At 44.4% G+C, this 21,983-nt stretch overlaps 1 protein-coding gene across 2 annotated transcripts; it reads left to right on the top strand.

Moving 5' to 3' along the window:
* Positions 1-911: 911 nt before the first annotated feature.
* SNX8 (sorting nexin 8) lies at positions 912-21,932 on the top strand. Of its 2 annotated transcripts, XM_066197639.1 has the most exons (12): positions 932-982; positions 2,000-2,073; positions 8,702-8,892; positions 9,327-9,444; positions 11,793-11,914; positions 12,285-12,365; positions 13,303-13,463; positions 13,862-13,994; positions 15,088-15,156; positions 15,929-16,078; positions 16,471-16,620; positions 17,362-21,932. In XM_066197639.1, exons 2-12 carry the CDS (start codon positions 2,040-2,042, stop codon positions 17,473-17,475), a joined length of 1,323 nt encoding a protein of 440 aa, XP_066053736.1. In that variant the 5' UTR covers positions 932-982; positions 2,000-2,039; the 3' UTR covers positions 17,476-21,932. The 2 variants fall into 2 exon arrangements, with proteins under 2 accessions (XP_066053734.1, XP_066053736.1); XM_066197637.1 differs by lacking the exon at positions 2,000-2,073 and having other exon boundaries at positions 912-982.
* Positions 21,933-21,983: the final 51 nt, after the last annotated feature.

Raw genomic sequence — 21,983 nt, 5'->3', positions numbered from 1 at the left:
AAAAATCCAGAGGCATGCAAAATATAAAAAAATTCTCAGCGTAGGAAACTTGATTAATTGCCTAGATGGCAGCAGAAATGCCATGGGAAAAGGAACTCAGTTAAAGAAAATACACCAAAATTGACTTGGAGTAATTCATCTGATGGGAGGGCACAGTCTCAAGCTGTGCCAGGGGAGGTTTAGGTCGGACATCAGGAGGGATTTTTTCACAGAAAAATGTGCTTAGACATTGGAGTGGGCTGCCCAGGGAGGTGGGGGAGTCACCCATCCTGGAGGTCTTTCAGGATAGAGTGGACGTGGCACTCAGTGCCGTGGTCTGGGTGACAGGGTGGTGTTCGGTCATACATTGGACACGATGATTTCAAATTCTTTTCCGACCCAACTGATTCTGTGATTGTGTGACTGGAAACCAAAAGAACAGCCTCAACAGTTTCATATACTTTTCCCAGCGCACAAGGAAATCTCCCTGAAGTTCGCAACAACCATGCCATTTCAGATTTCAAAAAATAAAGCAGTTATACTTCGCAATAATCCCGTACTAAGCCCATGAGCCGATCACTTCTTACACGCTTTAAGATACTTGAGAGATGCGTTATTAATCCCGAAGCGGTTCAGAGGCGCTCGGAGCGATCCCGCCAGCGGCGGGGACGGCTCGCTGTCCCTGCCGGAGCCTGTCCGAGCTGCCCCAGGGCCGGGCGCGCTGCCGGAGCGGGGCCACGATCGCGCAGCGCTGCAATTTGACACGTCCCCGCGGAGCCGGGCCCGGGCGGAGCCGAACGCGGCCGCCGCCGCGGGCACCGCGCCCCCCGCGCCCCTCGCCCCCGGCCCCGCGGGAGGCGGCTCTGCCCGCCCGCCCCGCCCGCGCTGACAGGCGGGCGCTGCGGAGGAAGGGGAGGGCGGCCGCCCCGGCCTCACATGACCGCGGCCGCGATGGACGGCGAGCCGCCCGCGGGCACGGCGGGCACGGCGGGCACGGCCGCAGGTACGGGGGGGATGCGGGATGCGGGTGGCGGGGCCGCGCCGTGCGCTGCCCGCCCGGGAGCGGACGGGGCTCCGCGCCGAGCTTGGGGCCGCGCTCCCCGCCAGAACCTGCGGAGAAGCGCCGCCGCCTTCCCGTCTTCCCCCCGGGGCAGCGGGACCCCGCTGGCCCCGGCCCGCCCGGTGGGTGCCCACGGCCGGGGCGCAGCGGTGCCCTTCGGGGGTGATGGCGGTCCCTTCCCGTTCCAAGGTGAGGGGGGAAGGAGCGGCAGCCGGGCCGCCGGGGTTACCTGCCCGCCGGGGCGGCGGGAGGTGGCCCCGGTGGTCGCCCCGGTGGTCGCCCCGGTGGCCGCAGGCGGTCAGTGCCCCGCAGCCCTTCTGCGGGGCTGGGCGCGGGCACGGGGCGCGGTCCTGAACTTCTCCCGTGGGGAGTCACGCGGCCGAGCGCTCCCGGCGTGCTGGACTGACTTTATTTCATTTATTATTTATTTCGTGCTTGCTCCCCGCCCGCCGAGGTGCGCTCGTTCCGGAGCGTTCCGCCGCGGGTCAGCGGGCAGCGGCACGGGCAGTCCCTGCCGCCCGCTCCCAGCCGAGCCAGCCGCACATCCAGCGGGGAAAGCACCAGCTCCCAGCGCTGGAGTTGTAGGAGCGTGCAGCTGCGTCTGGGATGAAGAAACTTGTAGGCAAATGCTGCCAGCGCTTGTTGCGAAATGAGAGATGGAGGGAGCTCCTGGGTGAATTGTGGGAATAACATGTTAGACTCCTTTAGCAGTTAAACTGAAGGAAACTTTAGAGGGCTCTCTGAAGTTCTCTTTGAAGTGGCTGAAGTTTTGTACCTGCTCTATGCATACCATCTTTTTTTCTCAGTTTGGAAAGAAATGAATAGGTAAACTTAATGCCTGGAAGAATGGTTTGGTTGATTATATTTAGGATCCACTGTGAGTTTGCACTTGGTAGGCCTATGATGCTCCTGATGCAGATAATGCTTATAAATAAATTATTTTGGAATATTTCTGTCCAGGACTGATGTAACATATTGAACAGCCGCCTTTGTGGAAAAAATGTCCTACTGTACCAAAGAGAGAGCTTGGTCAGGTACGTCTGTTACGGATTTACCATCTGCTTCAGGAGCCTTATAAAGCAGTTGTCCCCAAGTAGAGTATTCTTGAACTGATTTAACTTCTGGTGATGGTGCTTCTGTACCTTTTTGATCTACTCAGCCTTCTTTGGAAAACTTGCTTTTCTTTGGCAAAGATTTTATGATGACTGCTGAGAGAGGGTATATAATGATTTTGGCTAGAGAAAAGTAATGCTGTGAATGCAGCAACGTTTTTTATTTCTAGCATCATAATGCAGGCTCCGAGATCATTGAACTTTCACACCCATATGTAATTTTGTTTGGAGACCAGCAGCTTGTCAGTGAGTGTTTTGGGAAGATTGAAATATCCACAGTAATGAGACTCCTGGCAGGTATCACTGATGTCTCCCTATGAGAGCACATACAAATGCCATCTTTTTGATTTAGCAGAGTTCAAATTACTTTTAATAGAATCAAAGAGAAAAGAAAAAAAAAGAATAATGTCCAGCATGCAGAGGTCAGTTTTGCAGAATGGCTTTTATTGACTTTTTTTTCCTTTTGCTTCCATGTGAATCTGTTTTGCCACAGTTGCCGGGAGCAAATCCAGGTGTGTTGGCTGTGTGGGGAGTGAGGTGTCTCTTTTCTGATGGGAAACCTTTAACTGTGTGTTCAGCCCGTGGGAGGGCTGTACACATTACAGGCAGTATAATTTGCACATGGCCACTGATTTCCTCCACAGTCTTCAAGTTCTAGGGGTTGGTGCAGGTTGAGGGAGAAAAATGTACCAGTTCCAGAGTGTGGAATTGGTACAAAAGGAGAAGAGCTTTAATGATTGCTTTTCAGCTGGATTTGGGATAAGAATGAGCTTGTTCTAACCATAAAAAGTGTGCAAAGATCGTTGGGAGGCTGTAGTGAGGCTGTAGTGTCTGGGGTGGGAATGCCATTTTTTAATGCTTAAATGCTGACATCAAGTTTTCCCCCAGTGTAATCAGAAGGGTGAGAAACGTGTAAGGAAGATGAAAAGCAAAACAAAGATAAACTATTTCTTTCCGTGGGATATTCTTGACCTCTATAAGGACAGATGGTTGTGGAAACTTGCCAGTTTTGCAGTCAGGCTAAAATGTCCTTGTGAAAGTTTCCCGGAGTAGTTGTTTGGGTTATTGCTTGCTGGGATACATTTTTGGGTGTGAATTTTTACACTTCCAACCTCTTTGTGAAAAGTGATAGCTTAGCAGTCTTCCACTGAGCGCTGGGAACCAGCCCCAGTGAGTATTTGACTTTTTGTCTCTGTAATCTTAGGGCACATTCCTCGATGGATTTTTCTCTGCTAATCCTGTTATTTCTTCAAAGTAGCTGCATCTCACTTTATTGTGTTTGCTACAGCTGGGGTCTGTGGCTTGTGAATGGAATGTGTCCCTTGTATTCCTAGACTTGGGAAATCAGATGAATCAGTTGATGATCCAACAGCATGGTTAAAAGAACAGGGCAATAGGCTTAAGGTTAGTTCTTTACACACAGTAAATCTCTGTGACAGGTTGGTGTTGGGGATTTTTCTGCTGGAGTATGGGATTGTGGTAGTTTGAGAAGCAGCAAGAGGCCTACAGCTGCAGGGGACTGCAGAAGTTCAGGTGCTTTTTAAATATTACTAAATAAAGCTTAAGTAGTCTTATCTATTTTTGAGTTGTGGCATAACTTCTCTCTTCGTCTTTAGGAGCACCAAGTGCTGAGTAACTGTCTTAAACTTACTTGGAATAAAACCCCAAACAGCCACCAAAAAAACCCCTCCCCAAACCAAAACCAAACTACCCGCAACACCTAAAAAAACAAGGGGAAATATAAAAACCTAACCAAAGGAAAAATCCCCAGAAAACCCAGACTGACTAGTGCAGGGGAAATACTTGCCGTCTCTGGTGGTGGTGTTTTTGGTTTTGTTTTTGTTTTTTTTTTAAGGAAAAAACCAAAATGTTGGAGCCTGTTTCCAGCATCTCATTTTATGATGGTGTGTGCTATTTTATCTTGTTTTGGCATTGGGTAGCTTGTATTTACAAGGGAATTGTTGGGAAGGAGAAGGAAGGAGACTCTAAATTACAGTGAAGCTAAATATGATAACTTTTCTTGTATCCAGTAAGAAACACAGACCTGCCTTCCATGTTGAGCACACAGCTGTGTAGCACTTAGCTTTGTTAAACTGATTCTTTTCCTTTTCTCCTTTTGGAGTAAGAATTGCATGGTTTTAAATTCTTCAAAACAACCTAAACAAGTTGTGTGCAGTTGTCTCAAAAAATATGTAATGCTTTTAATAGGAAAAAAGTTTTGTTTTCTTTTTTCTTTTTTTTTTTTTTTTGTGGGACTTCTGTTGTTCTGTTTTCTTTTTTTTAGGGGATTTCAAATTATGTAATATATAAAAAAAATGAAAACTAAGATGGGAATCTGTTTGAATTTGTAGTTGAAATCCGCACCAGCGTTCAGGGAGGCTGTTGTGGATGCTGGATTCTGGAATTATGGAGGAATGTGTTTGACACAATAAGGGGGAAAGGCATTTCCATAATTCCTGGGGCTTCTCATGAGAAGACAGAAAGGAAAGGGAAATGCTGGTGAATGATATTAAAATTGCTGCTTTAGTATTCCTGGCTCAGGATTCGGTAGTGACGACCTCATATTTTTTTTCCAGGGTGAAATCTGTGGTATCTGTGTGCAAAACCAGTCAGTTTTCATGTTCCCTTGCATTTCCTGTGGGTTGGATCCCCTCTGCTCTGCACAGCTGTGGCCTGTGATGATGGAGGAGAGATCTGAGCTGTTTTTCCTGAAGGTTTTGCTTCCTTACAGGCTCCTTTCTCCTTCTAGTAAATTTGCTACCAATGTAACAAGTAGTTCTGTGGCACCATCTACTTAGGCATGTCTAATAAATTTATCTGATTAGCACCTGGTGTAATAAAGAGTTGGTAGCATCAGCCATCTGTAAAATGGAGATAAGGCCTCCAAATTTGATTGACAGAGCTTAATCAGGGAAGGGAGATCAATGTTGTGATTTACCACCTGTGCTTCCAGCCCTGGCATCGTTCTACTGTCTGTGCTTACTCACGTGAAAACTCTGTGCAGCTATCCAGGTACTTGGAATTTTGCTCTGGCTTTCATAAATGCGTGATTTTGGAAATTTTGATGGAGGAAACTGGTAACTCCATGGAGGGCAGATTGCTGCCCAGTTGTATCAGTGGAGTAATGAACATTGAACGCCAACTAAAGCATGAAACACATGGTATGAAGCAGAGAAATTTTCTGTTGCGGTTGTTCTCTGGGTGAATTTCTCAACTCCCTTCAGTCCAAAGGCTACCTGACTTGTTACCAAAAAAAAAAAAAAAAAAAAAAAAGTATTATGCAGTGTTTTCATAGCTGTTTTCTTTTACAACCAAACAAAAACTAGGCCATGCTTTGAATGCTTCTTCAAAGTTTTAGTTCTTGTCATCTTGTTGTCTTCTTGTTTGCTTATGTATGTTTATATGTATTATTTTTAACTTTCATATCAACTTGTTTTCAGTTGTATCAGGCCACTTCCTGATGTCTTATTGACAACAGATTGAGAAGCTGCTGTAGCAAAAGCCTAGCTTGTAGGAAAAAGCTGATATTTATTTTGTCTGCTTCCCAGTGTTCCAGGGGACCATTCCATACCTCATTTCTGTATCCACTTGCTGCTCTCTCTCTATAAACTTTACTAGATAATGATCTGCTGAAACCGAAGGGAATGTTTTCAAAATTAGCTGTTCTCCAGCAGAGAGTGCGTGATGGGGAGCGTTAAGTGTTCTGTTACAATGCATGTAAATCCTTTTACTGGCTGAACACAGGAGCTCATACCAATGAGTTCCCATTATTACCCACCATTCCTGGCCGGGGCTCTTGAGGCTGTTCCCAAATAGGCTCTTTAGGAAGTCGAATGAAAAATGAGCTGAAGAACAGCTCCAGTATATATTGCTCTGTAGGGTTAATGTTAATGCCATGATAAGCGTTTCCTAAAGCAGGTTAACAGCTGTTCCCAAGTCATTTCATTGTGCTCTCAGACCAATGTTTGTGGGTGTAGATTCACTCTGAGCAACTGTCTTGTTGATACCAGACACACTGAGGTTATTAATTAAACAGTAATTATTCAAACTTGTTTGCATGGTTGTCTGGTTTGTGTGATTTCACACATTTAGACAAGGTTGAGATGTAAAGAAGCTACAGAATATTTCAGGGAGAGCCAGGAGTGTGAACTGCTGATAAACTGCAGGCATGTCCTGTAGGTGATTTTTAGAAAGCAGATTTAGAGAAGAACTTGATAAAAACTGGGGAGGGATTACCAAGAAGAGAGCAACATGGGTGAATTGTCAAAGGACTGTGGAGTCTTGCCTGGTGGGGCATCACTCTGTAGATGTCTTACTGGGTAATGGGGTGCAGGTCTGTAATGAACTTTAGAGTCCTCAGCATCAGTTTGGTTCTGGCACTTACAGATGAAACACTGAGGATTTCATGGTTCACCCTATACGTCTTTTCTCCTCATACCTATCTCTTGCTTTTGGGGTTTCAGGAGTTCACCAGACAATGCTGAGCCCTAGTTCAGGGACTGGTTTGTGCTGTTGGTTGTCCAGCAGAAAGATGGGAAGCAGAGACAGTGACTCAATAGGCCGGAGGAGATGTGTTAGTAGAGATTGGCAGTGCTTGGGGAATTAATTGGGGTGGATTTTGAGTAGGCCCCTTTGGGGGAGGCCTCTGCAACATCAGCCTCTGGCTGAGCTGCACAGAAGGCTTTGGAGTTCTCTGGAAGGATGTGTGTGTGTGTGCATTGGAAGAGTTACAACACCTGTCTCATTTCATTGGTGTGTCTTGAGCAGTTAAACCCAAGAATTACAAGGGTGGACACCCAGAGGACTGCTGCTCTGGATATCCAGGATGCCTTGTGCTCTACAGACGCTGTCACCCCATCCAACAATATCCCATGTCAACACTGAGTTAGCTTGTATTATTTTACTGCAAATTTCTGGCAGGAAGCTGGAAATTTTTAGGAGCTGCCACATAGGTGGGGTTAGCAGGTGATATGTCTATTAAAGCAGAGGTGTTAAGACTTGCTTCTCTGAGTCACGTTAGCAGGAATCTGAAGCCTGATGGGGCGTGTGGGATAAGGTCATTTGTCCTGGATTTGGTTTGGTTTCATTAAGCCATCTTATGGAACAAATAGCAAAGTGTCTGTTACAAAGTCATAAATCTGAGGAATTAAAGATTGCTTGTTTTCCCCATTTATGAGTGCCTAAGGCACATGAAGGAGCAGGTGGGAAATCCTTATCAGGAGGAGGTCAGGGCTTTCACGTTAAGGATATGACTTCTTATCTTCCTTGAGTTAATCTGTTACCCAGTTAACAACTTTTTGAACTAGGTATCAAAGCTGAAGAAATGCTTCTTATCTTCTGTAGCGTTACTGTCTGTGTTACCAAAATTGCAGATATACTTCATAACTTCTGCACGATGGCAAGGAAGGGATAATGAATCCTACCTGGCTTTTCTAGGTACTTTCCATGAGTGGATTTGACTTGCTTTATGAAAGAGCTTGTTCACAGTGTGCCTCTTACAGAGAGAAAGCAACACACCTGCTCCAGACTGGAGAGCAGAGATCAGGTATGGGGTGAACAGAGTCCAGGGTTGCACCCTCATTTTTCACACTGTTTCCTGTGTGTGGAATGGGTAGAAAGGAAAGGGTAGCTTTGAAAAACAATGTAAGCTTAGTTTGCAGTCACATAATAGACGTAGTTCTGAAGTCGGGTTGAGATAACAGGCTGCAGTCAGGCACTTGATAAGAGAACACTCTGAGTCATCAGCTTTGCCCCTGCTTTGATGTCATTTGTCCCCTGGGGCCACATTCTTAAGACCCATCTTTTTTCACTTCTGCATCTGTCTGAGAATCAGCTGCCAAGTTATGGTCAAATTCACTGTCGAAAGCTGATTGTTTTCTAGCTACAAGCAGTGAAAGAGAATAGGTAAGTTTGAAAGATTTTGCCACAGCTTGCTGTGATTGAGAAATTGTCAAGTTGTAGGAACCTTCTCCCTCTGCTTTGGAACTTCACTATGTTGACACAGTAAATGATTGTAATTCACGCTCACTGTAGCACACTGTCACAGAGTTTAATAAAATTATGTCAAATGGAGTGTCTCTTTCCTTCGTAATGATGTGCAAAATCAATGGATTAAATTTCTGCAGCGTGGTAAAACGACGGCGTTTTTCTTTCCTTCCATGAGTTGTTCTAGGCAGGATCCAAAAGTGCTGAGCAAGGGTTTTGTTCATTTTGGCAGATCTTGCTGTGGTGGGAGCTGGACAGACAGGAAATGCAGGCCTCTCAGCTGATTCACAGAACAAATTTGGCCTGTGATGATTCTTTGCTTCGTGGAGATGTGTCTGTGACTCGATATAATTGGTGGTGCTGCTGGGTGTTGTGAGCAGGGAGGCTCCAGCGATGTGAACGTGTGTGGAGCAGCATAACCTCCCAGGGGAGTGGCCTGGCTGGGCTTGTGCTTGTGTTGCACCACTCTGGGAGCACCAGGCAAAGGAGCAGAACATTTAAAGGCTACTTTGTTTACTATCTCTTATCAGGTCTACTGTTTTTTTTTTTCCTTTTTGTCTTCTAGATTTGGCAAAGCCTCCGGTAAATGAACCAAGGGAGCCAGAACAGTTTCTGATGCAGACGCCCCAGGGAAATCCACTGCTGCTTTCCCACACCCTACAAGAGCTATTGAGCAAGGATAGTGTGCAGGTGGAGCTTATACCTGAGAAGAAGGGCCTTTTTCTGAAACATGTGGAATATGAGGTTTCCAGCAAGGTAATGTGAACAGGCTTTGGGCTTGGTGAGAATGTGTCCTCCTAAGAATGTCTGTGCAGTTTCTGCTGGCAAAGTCCTGAGTGGTTTATATGTGCTGGGTGATGCTGGCTTAAGTGGACCAGTTGTCTGGGCTGACTTCTAATGCAGTAGCACTGGGCCTTCCTGGCTTGAACCTCTGTAGCGTGGAACATCTAACAGAGCTCTGAAGGATGGTCTGCATGTTCACTTGCTTGAAACCTGTGCTCTGTACAAAAGCGGGTGTATGACAATGAAAACGGAATGGTTTTATAACAAAAATTGGTGTAGGTAGCTGGATAGTTCAAACTGTTCTGAGCTAGTGAAGAAATTGTATTGACAGTGCAAAAAAAAAAAAATAGTGGAGGTGCTGGGGTCTGAGCTGTGCACTGATTTGTCCCCCCATGTGTTACCTGCAGCGGTTCAAGTGCTCGGTGTACCGACGATACAACGACTTTGTGGTGTTCCACGAGATGCTGCTGCAGAAGTTCCCCTATCGCATGGTGCCAGCCCTGCCCCCTAAGAGGATGCTGGGAGGTAAAGCTGCATCTCCATTTTGGGCTGGAGGGGTTTTGCTTCAGGGTGCAGGCGCCATCAAGGTGATACTGTTGGAAAGAAGTGTTAAAAAGATCAAAAGTCTTGGCTTCTGCCTGGCTCAGACAACAACTCTGAGGTTATAATACACAGCTTGGAGGTGTGAATTTTTGCCACACTAGGAATTCCTGTAGGTGAGATATGAACGCAAAGTTTCAGTGGAGTTTCTTCCTGCGGAATTTCAGTAACTAAATGATTTTTCTTAATAAGATTTTAGGTGTAGTTCTACGCAGGAGCATGGCAGAGTTGCAGGTATTGCTTGTTAGAAAAACAGGTTGTGATGATCATTGTTTAGTGGTGGACTTGGCAGTGTTAGTTTAACAGCTGGATTCAGTGATCTTTAAAATTCTTTTCCAACCTAAATGGAATCAGTGTCAGTTCATTCAGTTACACTTTAGCAGTTAGACTAGAAACCAAGAAGTATCTTGAGACAAAAGGCATATCAAAGCTCCTTCAGGAACATTTTTTCATTAATCTCAAATATTGACACTGGTTTTAAGCATTTATTATTTCAAAAGTTGTATAACTGTATAAAATCCTGTCCTGTTTATTACTTTATCTGTGAAAGAACAAGCATTTCAGTGTCTTTCTCTCATGCTCATGGTGCTGAGATCACTCTGTTTCAATAAATAATTTTAATTGAGGAGTCCACGTATTGCTCCAGTAAAGCGGAATTGGTAAACGGTGAGCAGAGCAGGGTGTATAGTGAACTGGAGCAAAGCAAAATCACACCCCTGAAAAGCTTCAGTGATCATATATTTTCATGATGGAATGTGAATTGTGAAGACTTTTTTTTGAGGGGTTGTGAAACCCATGTGTGAATTTAACCTGATTCGGTGTTCGCAGCCAGAATTTCCACTTCATGCAACACCTGTGAGCAAAGAGACCTTGTCTGATTAATCTCAGTGGACAGAGGATGCTTGTAAAGAAGCTTCCAGTATCTGCCACTTGTCAGGGACTGTTATTTCCTTGCATTGCTGGTGTGTTGATATTTCCCTGCATTCACTGGTGCATTTCTTCCCACACATATCACAACTTTAGGAAAAAAACTGACAGGATTAGTTCCCAAACTGTTCTAGTACAGTGCAAAACTGTGATAAGGCAGAGAGTGCTGATTGCCTTTAGTCCAGTGACTGCATGTAGAAGAGCTGTGGAAGTGGGTTTAATGGAAACTGCAAACAGGAAAAAGGAAAGGGAACGGGTAGTTCTTGTTTCTGAGCAGATTAATGGACTGACAAATGGTGTTGCAGGACACAGGATTTGATGGTTTAGTGTAGATGTGTGACTCTTGGAGCCTCCAAGTCCCAGAGCCGAAGGGGCCAAGCTCTGTGCTTTGCCCTTGCTGTGCCCCTCTGCTGAGTTACACGGACCCCGCTGGGGGTCTGCTCCCCTCCATCTGTCAGGTGGAGATGGATGACTTGCTCTGCTGATTTGGAGGACAGCAACCATCTGAGGCAGATCCTGTGGGAAGTGTGTACAAAACTTCAGAAATGTCCGTGTGGGTTAAGTGTGAGCAAAGCAAAACCAAGATCTGCAACCCCAATGGCAGTAAAATGAATTGTGGGCAGTGCTGTACTGAGGATCACCTGTGAGTCCTCAGAGACATCAAACTGCCACCTTAAAACTGTGGCCAAAGAGTAAAATTCCTTCATGATATGAAAGTATTGTCATGGATAAGAGCATTCCTTTAATTTCTTTCTATGCTGCTTTCTTTTCCTTCAAACTTTGATTTTATTTTTTATTGTTCCTGAAAAAGTCCAGGAACTTTGATTTACTTTCTTGCTGCAGTTATTGCCAGATTGAAAATCTTCCTGTTTCAGCAAGACAAGGAGAACTTCTTTAGTTTGACAAGTAAAGACTCTGGATGGGTGTACAGCAGATTGCTGTGCAAGTCTTCCAAAGTACTTTTTGATGTCTTTCATGAAAAGGATGGATGCTGATCCCAGGAGTCCCAAACAGGCTGGGATATCCTCTGTGGAACTGATTCATTGGAAGAAGAGTCTCTGTAGGCCCATAGTTTGTAAGTGGAGGTTTCAGGCCTTAGGCTTGGTTGTTTGTCCTTCCTCCCTGACCTACCCTGTGGAAAGAACCACGTGTAGCTGTGTATGCTGGATTTTGGTAAGAGGTGAAGAACACTTGATGGAATATTTGTTCAGGTGGTCAGTCTGAAAGGTCTGCTTCTGGGAGCTGACAGACTATAATCATTCTTTAGTTTTTCTTGCAGTGCTTTCTTTTTTCTTTGAGATGTAACGTGAGGGGCATTAATTGCAACTTCATGTTTCCTCCTGCAGCTGATCGTGAGTTCATAGAGTCAAGGAGGAGAGCGCTAAAGCGATTTATAAACCTGGTGGCTCGACATCCCCCTTTCTCAGAAGATGTGCTCTTGAAACTCTTTCTGTCCTTCAGTGGCTCAGTGAGTGTTTGTAAGCAATAGTCCTGAGCTTGCATGTCTTGCTGTAACTGCCTGGCTGGGCACAGCGTTCAGAATTGCTGTTAACCTACATGGCTTTGCTCCCTGGGATGAAGGGAATTTTCTCTCAGTAGGTGTTTCCACGGTGGAAAGTGGAAGGTAATTTCACTCAATGCCAGGAGTGTAGTATTTTGAAAATTATAGCTGTTCATAGAGGAACAGAGATTATGCTTTTCCTTAAATTAAACCCAGCCTGGGTAAATCTGTATCTGCTGAGTTGTGCTTTGCTGCTGCAATTTATCTGAGACCTGCATGAACTGCCTGTGTTTTTTCATAGTTCTTTCATGCTCATTTGATTCTGTATTTTCTCCAGGATGTACAGAATAAGCTAAGGGAGTTGGTCCAGGGAGTAGGAGATGAATTTGTGACTTGCAGATTAGCTACCCAGGCCAAGGTATGTATATGAATTTCTTGCAACATGTTATTCTGGTTTAAATGGCTTTCTTCTCCAGGTGCTTCAGTTGTGGCATTTGTGCAGTGATGGGAGACCTTAGGTAGGAGACAGTTGTTTCCAGAGTTTGACAGACTTGTAATTTTATTGAAAAGATCAAATAAACTTTTAACTCCTAAGGGCCTGGGATTTCTAGCTACATGCTGGCTCATGAGTATGATATAGATGAAACAATGAATCCTGCTCAGAATATGTTTCCCTGTAATTTCTTGCACTTGCATAACAAACAAATGCACAAATTGCACAATTTAAAAGTTAATGTCTGGACTGATGTCTTTCCCTTGTTCTCATGCCCTCATTCTGTCTGTTGTCCTCTCCCTGCGGGAGAGCAATTTGGACTGTTATGGAAAAGTTAGTTATAAGTTCTCCATATCTGTTTATCCCAGTGATTAGTGCTATGACAAGTTTTAAGTACACATCCAACTGTGTTCATTGAGCAATTTCAAAACAAGTTGTTGTTCAGGTTCTTGCAGTGTTTGCAGAAGGTTTTGCAACTGGAGCTTAATTCAGGATTTTGCCAGTGATAAACTGGTCAAAAAAAAGCTGAACTTTCAGTTCATGCTTGACTTTACTGGGCTGGGAGTTACCAGTAGGATCAGATCAGAACTTGGGAGCTTGAAACCTCACAAACCCTCTTTTAACTACATAGAAGAATTGCAGATTTTGCCAGATTTTACTGGGTATTTGAACCTCTTTCTGCCTCTGAAAATTAGGGCTGTTTGCATGACATGTGACTTGGACACCTAAATGGGAAACTGATCGCTGCAGAGTTGTTAGAGCACAGTGGGAGAGAGTGAGCACAGGAAGGAAGCCTGTCCCTCTCTGCAGACTGTGGTGTGCCTCTCATTTATCCACCAGTAATCCCTCTGTACTCCTTCAGGACTACCTCCCAGCTGACATTCAGGCCCAGTTTGCTGCCAGCAGGGAGCTGATCAGAAATATTTATAACAGCTTTTATAAGCTCCGGGACCGTGCGGAGAGGATCGCGTCCCGAGCCATTGATAACGCCTCCGACCTCCTCATTTTTGGGAAGGAGCTGAGGTAGGTTTGGGGGAACAGGGTTTGCTGATGTGAACATTTCTGCAACTCAAAACTCTTTTAAAGTTTGCCTGCTAATGGTCTGGTAAAAATGGGTACTCCAGCGCATGCTGTAGGACATAATCAATTTTCCTTTTATTAAAGAAGGAAATGCATGCTTTCCACTAAAGCTGCATTCCCTAGGGTGTGAGGAGAGAAAACAGAAATACCTTCACATTCAGGTCCTTGTGTAACTGTCTCTTCCCCCAGTATATATACAATTAACTCTGCATTTGTGATGGGACAGTAGTAGCTCAGCACTGTGAGCTATTTAGAGAGATTTGAAACTGCTCTCTGCAAATAACTTTATCCACTCAGTGGAATTTGTCTCTTAGATGTGACTGTTGCTTATCTCGTTCCAGTGCTTTGGGCTCAGACACTACCCCACTTCCTTCCTGGGCTGCTTTGAATAACAACACATGGGGGACTCTGAAACAAGCCTTAAAGGGTCTGTCTGTTGAATTTGCACTTCTGGCAGATAAGGCTGTGCAGCAGGTGAGTCCTTTACTTTTTGTCTTTTTTTTTTTTTTTTTTCTTTTTGTAACATGAATGAGGTACACTGTTGCCCTAAATTTCATCTTAAATCATGAGCTCTGTGGACACAAACCCTTCAAGAGTTAAGAGGGAGATTGCTGTCCAAACTCACATCCTTAACTAACAGCCTGCTTGTTCAAGCTTGTGTGAAATACCTGGACTGTGTTTGAATGGGGAAAAAATGTAACAGGCAAGGGAAAGGAAGGAAAAACCTGCTTTCTTAATTTTAAATAGTTACTGCACACATTTAAGTTCACTACTAGGGTGAGCTGTCCAAAAGTGCTGTGTTCCATGTTATTAATCTGCTACAGAGTACCCAGAATAACTTCCTTCTAAATCAAATTTTCACATTCCTGTACTTAAACATTACATGAGAATCATTCAGACAGAAGCACCACATTCTGGTCTAAGTGTACAGTGTGGTAATGACTGTCAGAATGATGTGAGAACACGACAGGCTGGGAAGGAAAAGTAATAGTTTTGTCTTCAGTGCTCTTCATCTCATTGTGTTAAAACACTCAGTGTGCTTTTGTAGATCAGTCAGGCCAGGTCTCTTTCTCTGGAGTTTATGCTCCAGAGAGCTCTATTGATATAGAAAAAAGGGAGTATTCTGTAAAATAAAAAAACTGGTAGTGAAATTTGTCTTGGTGTCTCGTCTCTGCCTTCTGATGCATGAACTATTACGGGCAACATGCAGGTATTCAGAGTTTTAATGGATTAGTTATCTTGTAGGAAGGGAAGATGAAAGATTGGAGGAATCTGCAAGAGCAAGGAATTCCAGGCAGAGTGCGCTGAAAGGACTGACACGCAGGCCTGTGAAACCAACTCCTCTTGTTCTAATGATCAGTCAGTTGGAAAAGCTGTTCCTGCCTCAGTCAGGTCTTTGTTCTGCACACTGAAGACTAAACACTCCAGTGCCATCGGAGAGATTTTTGATGCAGTTGTGTAAGCGCTGATGTGCCCTGGAGAGAGCAGTGAGAGCCTGCGTGGTGTCGGGGGGTGAAGGGCTGTGATGCCAGGCTTACGTAAAATGTACTTTTTCCTTGTTTTCTAGGGTAAACAGGAAGAGAATGATGTGGTGGAGAAGTTGAACCTTTTCCTGGATTTACTCCAGTCCTATAAAGTGAGCTCTGCTGTTCTGCCAACAAGAAAGTTGTTTAGAGCAAGCTTGTGCTCTTTAGAGGGTGCAACGCCAACTGGATGGAAAACTGTCTGTGAGGCCAGTTCAGAGGCAAACTGGGCATCTGGCAGAGGGAGGGGAGTGGCTGTTGGCCATTAGGAGCTCTGTAGCCTTCCTGATCAGCTCGTCTGATGACGAGAACTTGCCAAAGAGAACTCTGCAAGGAATTTAAAAATATGACTGGTTAAACTGTATGGATCAGCTGACTTTTTGTTTTTAGATTTGGCTGCTTTTGAGTCAAAGCAGTGAAATAGATTGCTACTGATTTGCTCATGAAGACATGAGTTCAGTTATGAATGAAAGGATTTTGTTAATACAAATCTTCTGGTCAGCTCTATGTGGCAGCCTCTCCTGATACTGATATTTCCAGGCCAGGACTGAACTTGAAGGACTTGAGCCAGCACTTTAATTAATTGCCAGCACTTAATACTGAGAAGGTCGGAAAAGATAAGAGGCCTGATAAGATCCAAAATGTTGGCAGAAGTGATGCTCCAGGTTGCCTCTCAAGCTCACCGGTCTGGGTTCAAGCAATTTTGTTTCTTAAATTCTTAGCTACTGGCATTTTTTGACCCTCTTGAAAGCCAAGGAGCAAAAATCTGCAGCATAGAAATGACACAAAGTGTGACCACAATGTGTGTGTTCCTGATGTACTTGGCTGTGTGTTTGCTGACTCTTGGCTCCCACTACACACCTGCTGTTTTCTTTTCTCATAAAGGACCTGTGTGAAAGGCACGAGAAGGGGGTATTGCACAAGCACCAGCGAGCCTTGCACAAGTACAGCATGATGAAGAAGCAGATGATGAGTGCCACTGTGCAGAACAAAGAGCCAGAATCGGTGGAGCAACTGGAGTCTCGGATTGTGGAGGTAGGGCGGGCACCTGGGAGAGCAAAGGGTGGGACTGGGCTCTGTAATGGTGCTGCTCTGTAACTCAGTCACATTTGCAGAAAGTTTTTGGACTGAAAGGGTAGCCAGTACTTTGGGAAATCTGTGCTACCTGGTGTGCCACGTGGAAAACGTGTTAGTTTTCCTCAACACTTGTTACTGGCTCTCTGGCAGCACATCATTTGCAGGAGCTGTGGGGAGCAGCAGTCTGCATGATGGAAAGGGCAATTCCTGTTGTATCAAATGGGAACGGAACTGCTTTTTTTAGGTTTTTTGGTATGTGTTTGAATTGCTGGTATGGGGAGGAATGCTGTTTTCTCCTGTTTCTCCTTTCTCCCACCCTCTTCCTGGTCACTGACTTCCTCTTCTTTCAGCAAGAAAATGCGATCATAACCATGGAGCTGCGGAATTACTTCTCCCTGTATTGCCTGCATCAGGAGACACAGCTCATCCACATCTACCTGCCTCTCACATCTCACATTTTGGGGGCCTTTGTCAACTCCCAGATTCAGGGTCACAAAGAGGTGAGTTCTAGACTGTGTCCTTTTTCCCAAAATACGAATGAGAATTTGAATGGATTTGTTTTCACCCATTGGCCTTCACCATGTAACCATCTGTGCAGGTGGGCTCTCTCACAACTTAGGAAGTTGCCTGAGGTTTTTTCAGTTTGGGGTGAGGATCAAGGTTGGCCTCTAAGCCCTCTAAAAGACAATATCTTCTTGCAGCAAGTTTTTTCTTCTTTTCTTCTCTCATCTGTAGCTGGCCCTACCCTGTGAGTAATTGAAAAAGACCCAACCAATAAATCTCTACTCTGTAATGAATGATGCATGTTTGCTAGAATAATCTGTTTTTTTCTTGAGCTACACAGAAATTGTGTGACAAGAAAACTTTCCAGGTTTTGCTCTAAAACTTAGAAGCTCCCTTTTGTTAAACTCTAAGTAAGGGCTTTAATATTCCCCATATACAGACTTTCTTGCTTTGGTTATATTAGAAAAGTCTCTTTTCCTTCAGCTCCCTTCCATCACTTCAGTGAAGGAATTTAATGAAGGAAAATCTCCCTTACATACAGGCTCAGGAAAATGTTCATGGAGCTGCACATAGCTCTGATCTAACGGGAACAGTCTGGGTCCACTGAACTTCTTGAAAATACTTCAACAAATTTGTGTTGTGCTTCTGAGTGCCCAAGACTGCTGCTAAAATTCTGTGTGGTGAGATTGTTACCTGCTGTGTGGTCATGTCTGCTTTCTCTCCTTCTCTACTCCCAGATGAGTAAAGTTTGGAATGAATTGAAGCCGAAGTTGAGCTGCCTTTTTGTGGGATCCAGCAGTATGCCAACTCCACCACTGTCACCTCCAGAGGGAAACTTCTTTTCCAATTAACATTCCGAGCATCCCCCATGGAGCAAGAAGGGCAATCAGCGAAGGGGTGGGACCTCTACCTCCAATGAATCCTCCAAACAGCTATTTTTTTTTTTTTTAATATTGCTGCTTTCAGCTGCTCTCTGATTTAGACAGACTGGATGTGGGGCAGAACATATGGATATAGAGACAATTTTGTATTTTTGCAATGCCCTGGGGCAGAGCTGATGTTCATTATCCTGCAGACACTCCCCATGGGGTTGGGATATGGCCTGGCACAGCCAGTGCTGCAGTGTTGTTGCTGAGGCCTCTGCATCTTGTACTAACAGTCCTCCAATCATGTTTATCTGCAGCTGTGCTGACACATCTCTGCATGTCTCTGAAGTGCTGAGATGAACAGGATAGCTGAAGCACTTGCTTGTAGTGGAGATAAATTGCTTTTTATGCCTTGGAGGGCTGTGTTAGGGACGTGTGTGCATAAGGAAAGCTGAAAGCCATCCCCCATCCCACTGTAGGTGTCTGGATTTGATTTCTTACTGCTAGACCTTAGCACAAAATGGATGAAGTGGTTAGATTTTGTAACCCAGCTGGGCAGGGGTCAGTGCTGCTGTGTGGCAGGGATTTTCCTGATGGTGCTGGATGGACTGTATTGTCAGTGTGTTTCCCTCCACGGTTGCAGGGCAGCCTGGGGACTTGCTCATATTTTTCAGTTTGGGGCCAAAGACAGCTGGGTTCAGGAACTCAGAGGAGTTTGCCTGGCATAAATGAGAAAGTAATTGACTAAAACACTCCTTAATTGTATGCCACTCCTACTACAGGAGTGGTACAAGGTAGCTTGTTTATTTCTTCTGGAGGTTCTGACTTCCTTCTGGTGAGTAGCTGTTCAGATCTGTTGGAGAGCTGCTGACCCAAAGGCTGGTGTTTTCTTTGGTGTAATATCAGAAGTACCCTGTTGCACCAGCAGGCTGGAACACAGTGCTGATAAAGTTCTTTAGCAAAAATTCAGTATTATCAGGATGTTGCTGTCATTCTTCCTGCCTGCGGGTAGCATTGCAGTGTGTTTGTTTGTGAAGGAGAGTAGACAATTAAGTGAAAGTTCTCATCTCTAAAAATGCCACAGCCCTTGGTAATGGGGTTTTCAGAATGGTTTGTGGTTGTGATAAAGGGACTAAACATTCTCCACTTTGTATCTCCAGTGGCTTTCCCTCAGGAGGCAGAGGGGGAGAACGTGCATGTTGTGTTACCTCAGGGGAAATGGTGCACATCCTCCAGAGAAAATGATAAACTGCAAACGTCTGCAGCAAAACTCTGTGTGAACAGGACTCCCTGAACTCGACTTCTCTGGGGCCAAAATAGCTTCCGAAGGGGAATTGGTGACTTGGCTTCTTAGCATTTTCCTCGAATGGGTAAAAAAAGGAAGCACATTAACAAGGATGAGTGCTTGCTGTTAAATTGGAACCATTACAGTATTTTCCCACTAGGGAACTTCCCCATATCAGGAAGTGTATTTAAATCCTCCAATCACAAAAGCCTTTTTGTTCTGTTTTGTTTTTTTAATTTAGAAATTGTAGTGCAACATGAAACTCTTCCTAGCCCAGGTGGAAATTCTGGATTAGTTTCTTCAGGTAGGAGCAAGATAAGTTATTTGCCCAGTTTCAGGAGACTGAATAACCATTACTCACAGTCCTCAAAATGGAGTAAATACATTGCTATGGATGAGTTCCTTGAGTGCTGGGCCTAAAGCAGTGTGTAGCCAACCTTGAACAGAATGCATTAAGAGGTTTTTTTCCAACAATTCAAATGTTAACTCACTTTCCTCCTGCACATGGGCCTTGTCCAGTGAGACAGATGAACTGCAAATGGCTGTGACAGATTTGATTCTCTCCTGGAGATTTCCTAAGTGATGCAGAAGAAATTCTGCTCACAAGCTGGGGCAAACTATCAGGGGAGGGAAATGTTTCTACAGTCCAGTTACAGAGAAGATATCATCTCAGGCATGGCACAACAGGTTTTTCTGCTTGACCTTGTCTTGATTAGGAAGATAGTTTGTGGTTCAGGTGTGGAAAGACTTTTCCATGCTCTTCACTCCTGCATTATCAGAAGGTGCTGGCTGGTTATGGCTGGCTTAGTCTCAGCACCCATCCTCCCTCATTTATCTTTGTTTGCCTGATGTGGTGAACAGTGAAATTGAGAAAGTACTGTATGTTTTGGGGCAAGATCTGATAATTTATGACGGGTCTCATATGTTACTTGTTTGACTGGGCAGTGTTCTATAGGAGTGTTTGCAAAGGACTAGTCTGAATGGAACTTTGCACTTCTCACTTAGGAAAAAAAAATTACAAATTTGAACTTGATTTAAAATAGAAAAACAATCCCCTTGCAAAAAAAAAAAAAAAAAAAAACCACAAAAAAACACAAAAACAAACAAAAAAAAAAACCCCATCAAAATTACATTAGGGCTTTAGACTAACTCCTCTTTCCTGATCACCTTCAAGCATAAATTGTACAGTCCTAGTGCAGAGACTGTAACAATGATAGGGACACACCACAGGACCTATAAAGAAACTGAAATTACGTTGTTTTGAGAAACACCCCATTCCTCCATTGTCAGCCCTTGTGTCTTTGAGGAGAGATTTGAGGGTGGGCTTTTCTTGTTTTGGTTTTTACTCTGCTCACCAGGTATTTCAGAACTGAGGCCCAAGTATTCTCAAACCTGATCCAGCTGCTGGCACTTTCAGTTTATTTCATACTGGACTGTCAAGCTTCTGTCTCACTCCTAAACACATGCAGACACTATTTCATACAACCCTTAGTTTGCAAACCTTTCTTCTGGGGAGACTGGTCAGTGTGCAAATAGCACTGTTTGTTTACCTCAATGTGTGAGGGATTTCCTTCCTTTGTTCTGTTCAGTTTATGGATCTGTCAAGACTTGGAGGGCAGCATCAAGCACAGCTTCCTTCCTCCAGAGGGAAGCAGCAGGGACTCCAAGGATCCATCAAGCTGACTTCAGCTGTCTGTCTGCCCTAGCCAATGTGGGGAAGACAGCTGTAGTTACCTCCATGCTCTTGCCTTCTGCAGTAAACACTAACCAAGCCAGACTAATGGAGGGGCGTGTGCTGCCTGAGAGCTGATGCTCCTGTAAGATGCAGTGCCAAAGTGTTCATGTGCTTTTGTCAATGGAAGCTTTTCTGTGTGTGCTTGAGGTCAGGAGACTTTCATGTGTTCAAAGGAGTGATGGTAGAAAAGCCTTCAGTGTCTGTCACAGCAGTCCTGGAGGTACCAGGGTAGTCAACACCTGAGACCCTGAAAGGCTGCCTGAAAACTGTTCTCTGAAAAGGGCTCAACGTTTTGTCACTCCTGAGGGCTTCTCCACTTCCAGCTGTGAAGTGGGAATATACAGACTTTTTGTCAGTATCGTGTTGAAAGGCTCAAAACTCTATTTACAATACCTTAAATCTTTGATCCTTCTTTCCCTCTCCTTCCATCCTCCTGGCAAGTTGCTCCTCCTAAGTCGTAACATGTTCAATGGTGCCTTGCTACATTCCAGTGCTTTTAACTCTCCTTTAACCATGCAAGTCTGTAATTCCTGGAATTTGTAACAGGCTAATTTACACTCTTCAGTTTGTGCTGTTTACTAAAAGACAAAGATCACCAGCTGGGGACAGAACTTACTTAAACCATGTCAGTAGCAGTAACATCCCAGCTCTTTTCAGGCTTGGGGAAAGCACCTGCTGAAAGGACTCACCTGACTGCACACAGGGGTGACAGAGAAGTGCAAGCCTCAGCCATGCTTGTTCTTTCCCTCCCCAAACTCCTGGAGGAACAGAAAGTAATTCTGTGTGATTGTCACATGCTGTCTCTCACCCAAAAATTTACAGTTTCCACCAGGAAATAAACCAAGGTATTTGACAGGTACTGGCTGCCTGTCATTCCCTTTCCTACCATGCAGTAGGGTCCTACATTCTGTAAAAGCTGCTTGTCCTTTTGTGCTTATTCTATTTGCCCCAAGCCATTCTCTCTGTTGGAGCAGCCAGGAACCCTCACTGCCAGGTCAGAAGCAGAGGTGGGTATCAAAACCTCTGTAAATAAGAGTGCAGCACAAAAGGAAAAGTAAGGTTTTAAGGTGTTAATTCATCCTCCTAAGTCTGAGCTGTGGCTTGCTGAGCAGATGAAGAAGGATGTTTTTGAGTGGTATCAATTTTTCAAAACTACTGGAAGGAGACAAGAAACAAACATAGTTCAGAGGGTGTGAATTTTGCCTGCCTGGAATATCCTGTATCTTTGCTTTGCTCAAATAGCCTTATGTATGAAGCACTTTATCCAAATGCAGGAATTAAAGAACTATTACTACAGCTGGTAGACTGGAAATGTTTACAGATCCTACATTACATTCCAAGATTCTATCTGTAAGTGTTATATGTCTGTAAAAATGTTTGAAAAAAGAAAAAAAAAAAAACAGCCTTATGTAAGAAGTTACATCTGTGATGTGTTATTTCTGGCATGGTTGGATTAAACTTCTGCCCACCATG

The sequence above is a fragment of the Chamaea fasciata genome, unplaced genomic scaffold (genome assembly GCF_029207755.1).
Source record: "Chamaea fasciata isolate MVZ Bird 193981 ecotype frontalis unplaced genomic scaffold, bChaFas1.0.hap1 SCAF_16, whole genome shotgun sequence".
Classification (NCBI taxonomy): Eukaryota; Metazoa; Chordata; class Aves; order Passeriformes; family Sylviidae; genus Chamaea; species Chamaea fasciata.
This window is presented reverse-complemented; position numbering and strand designations above follow the sequence as displayed.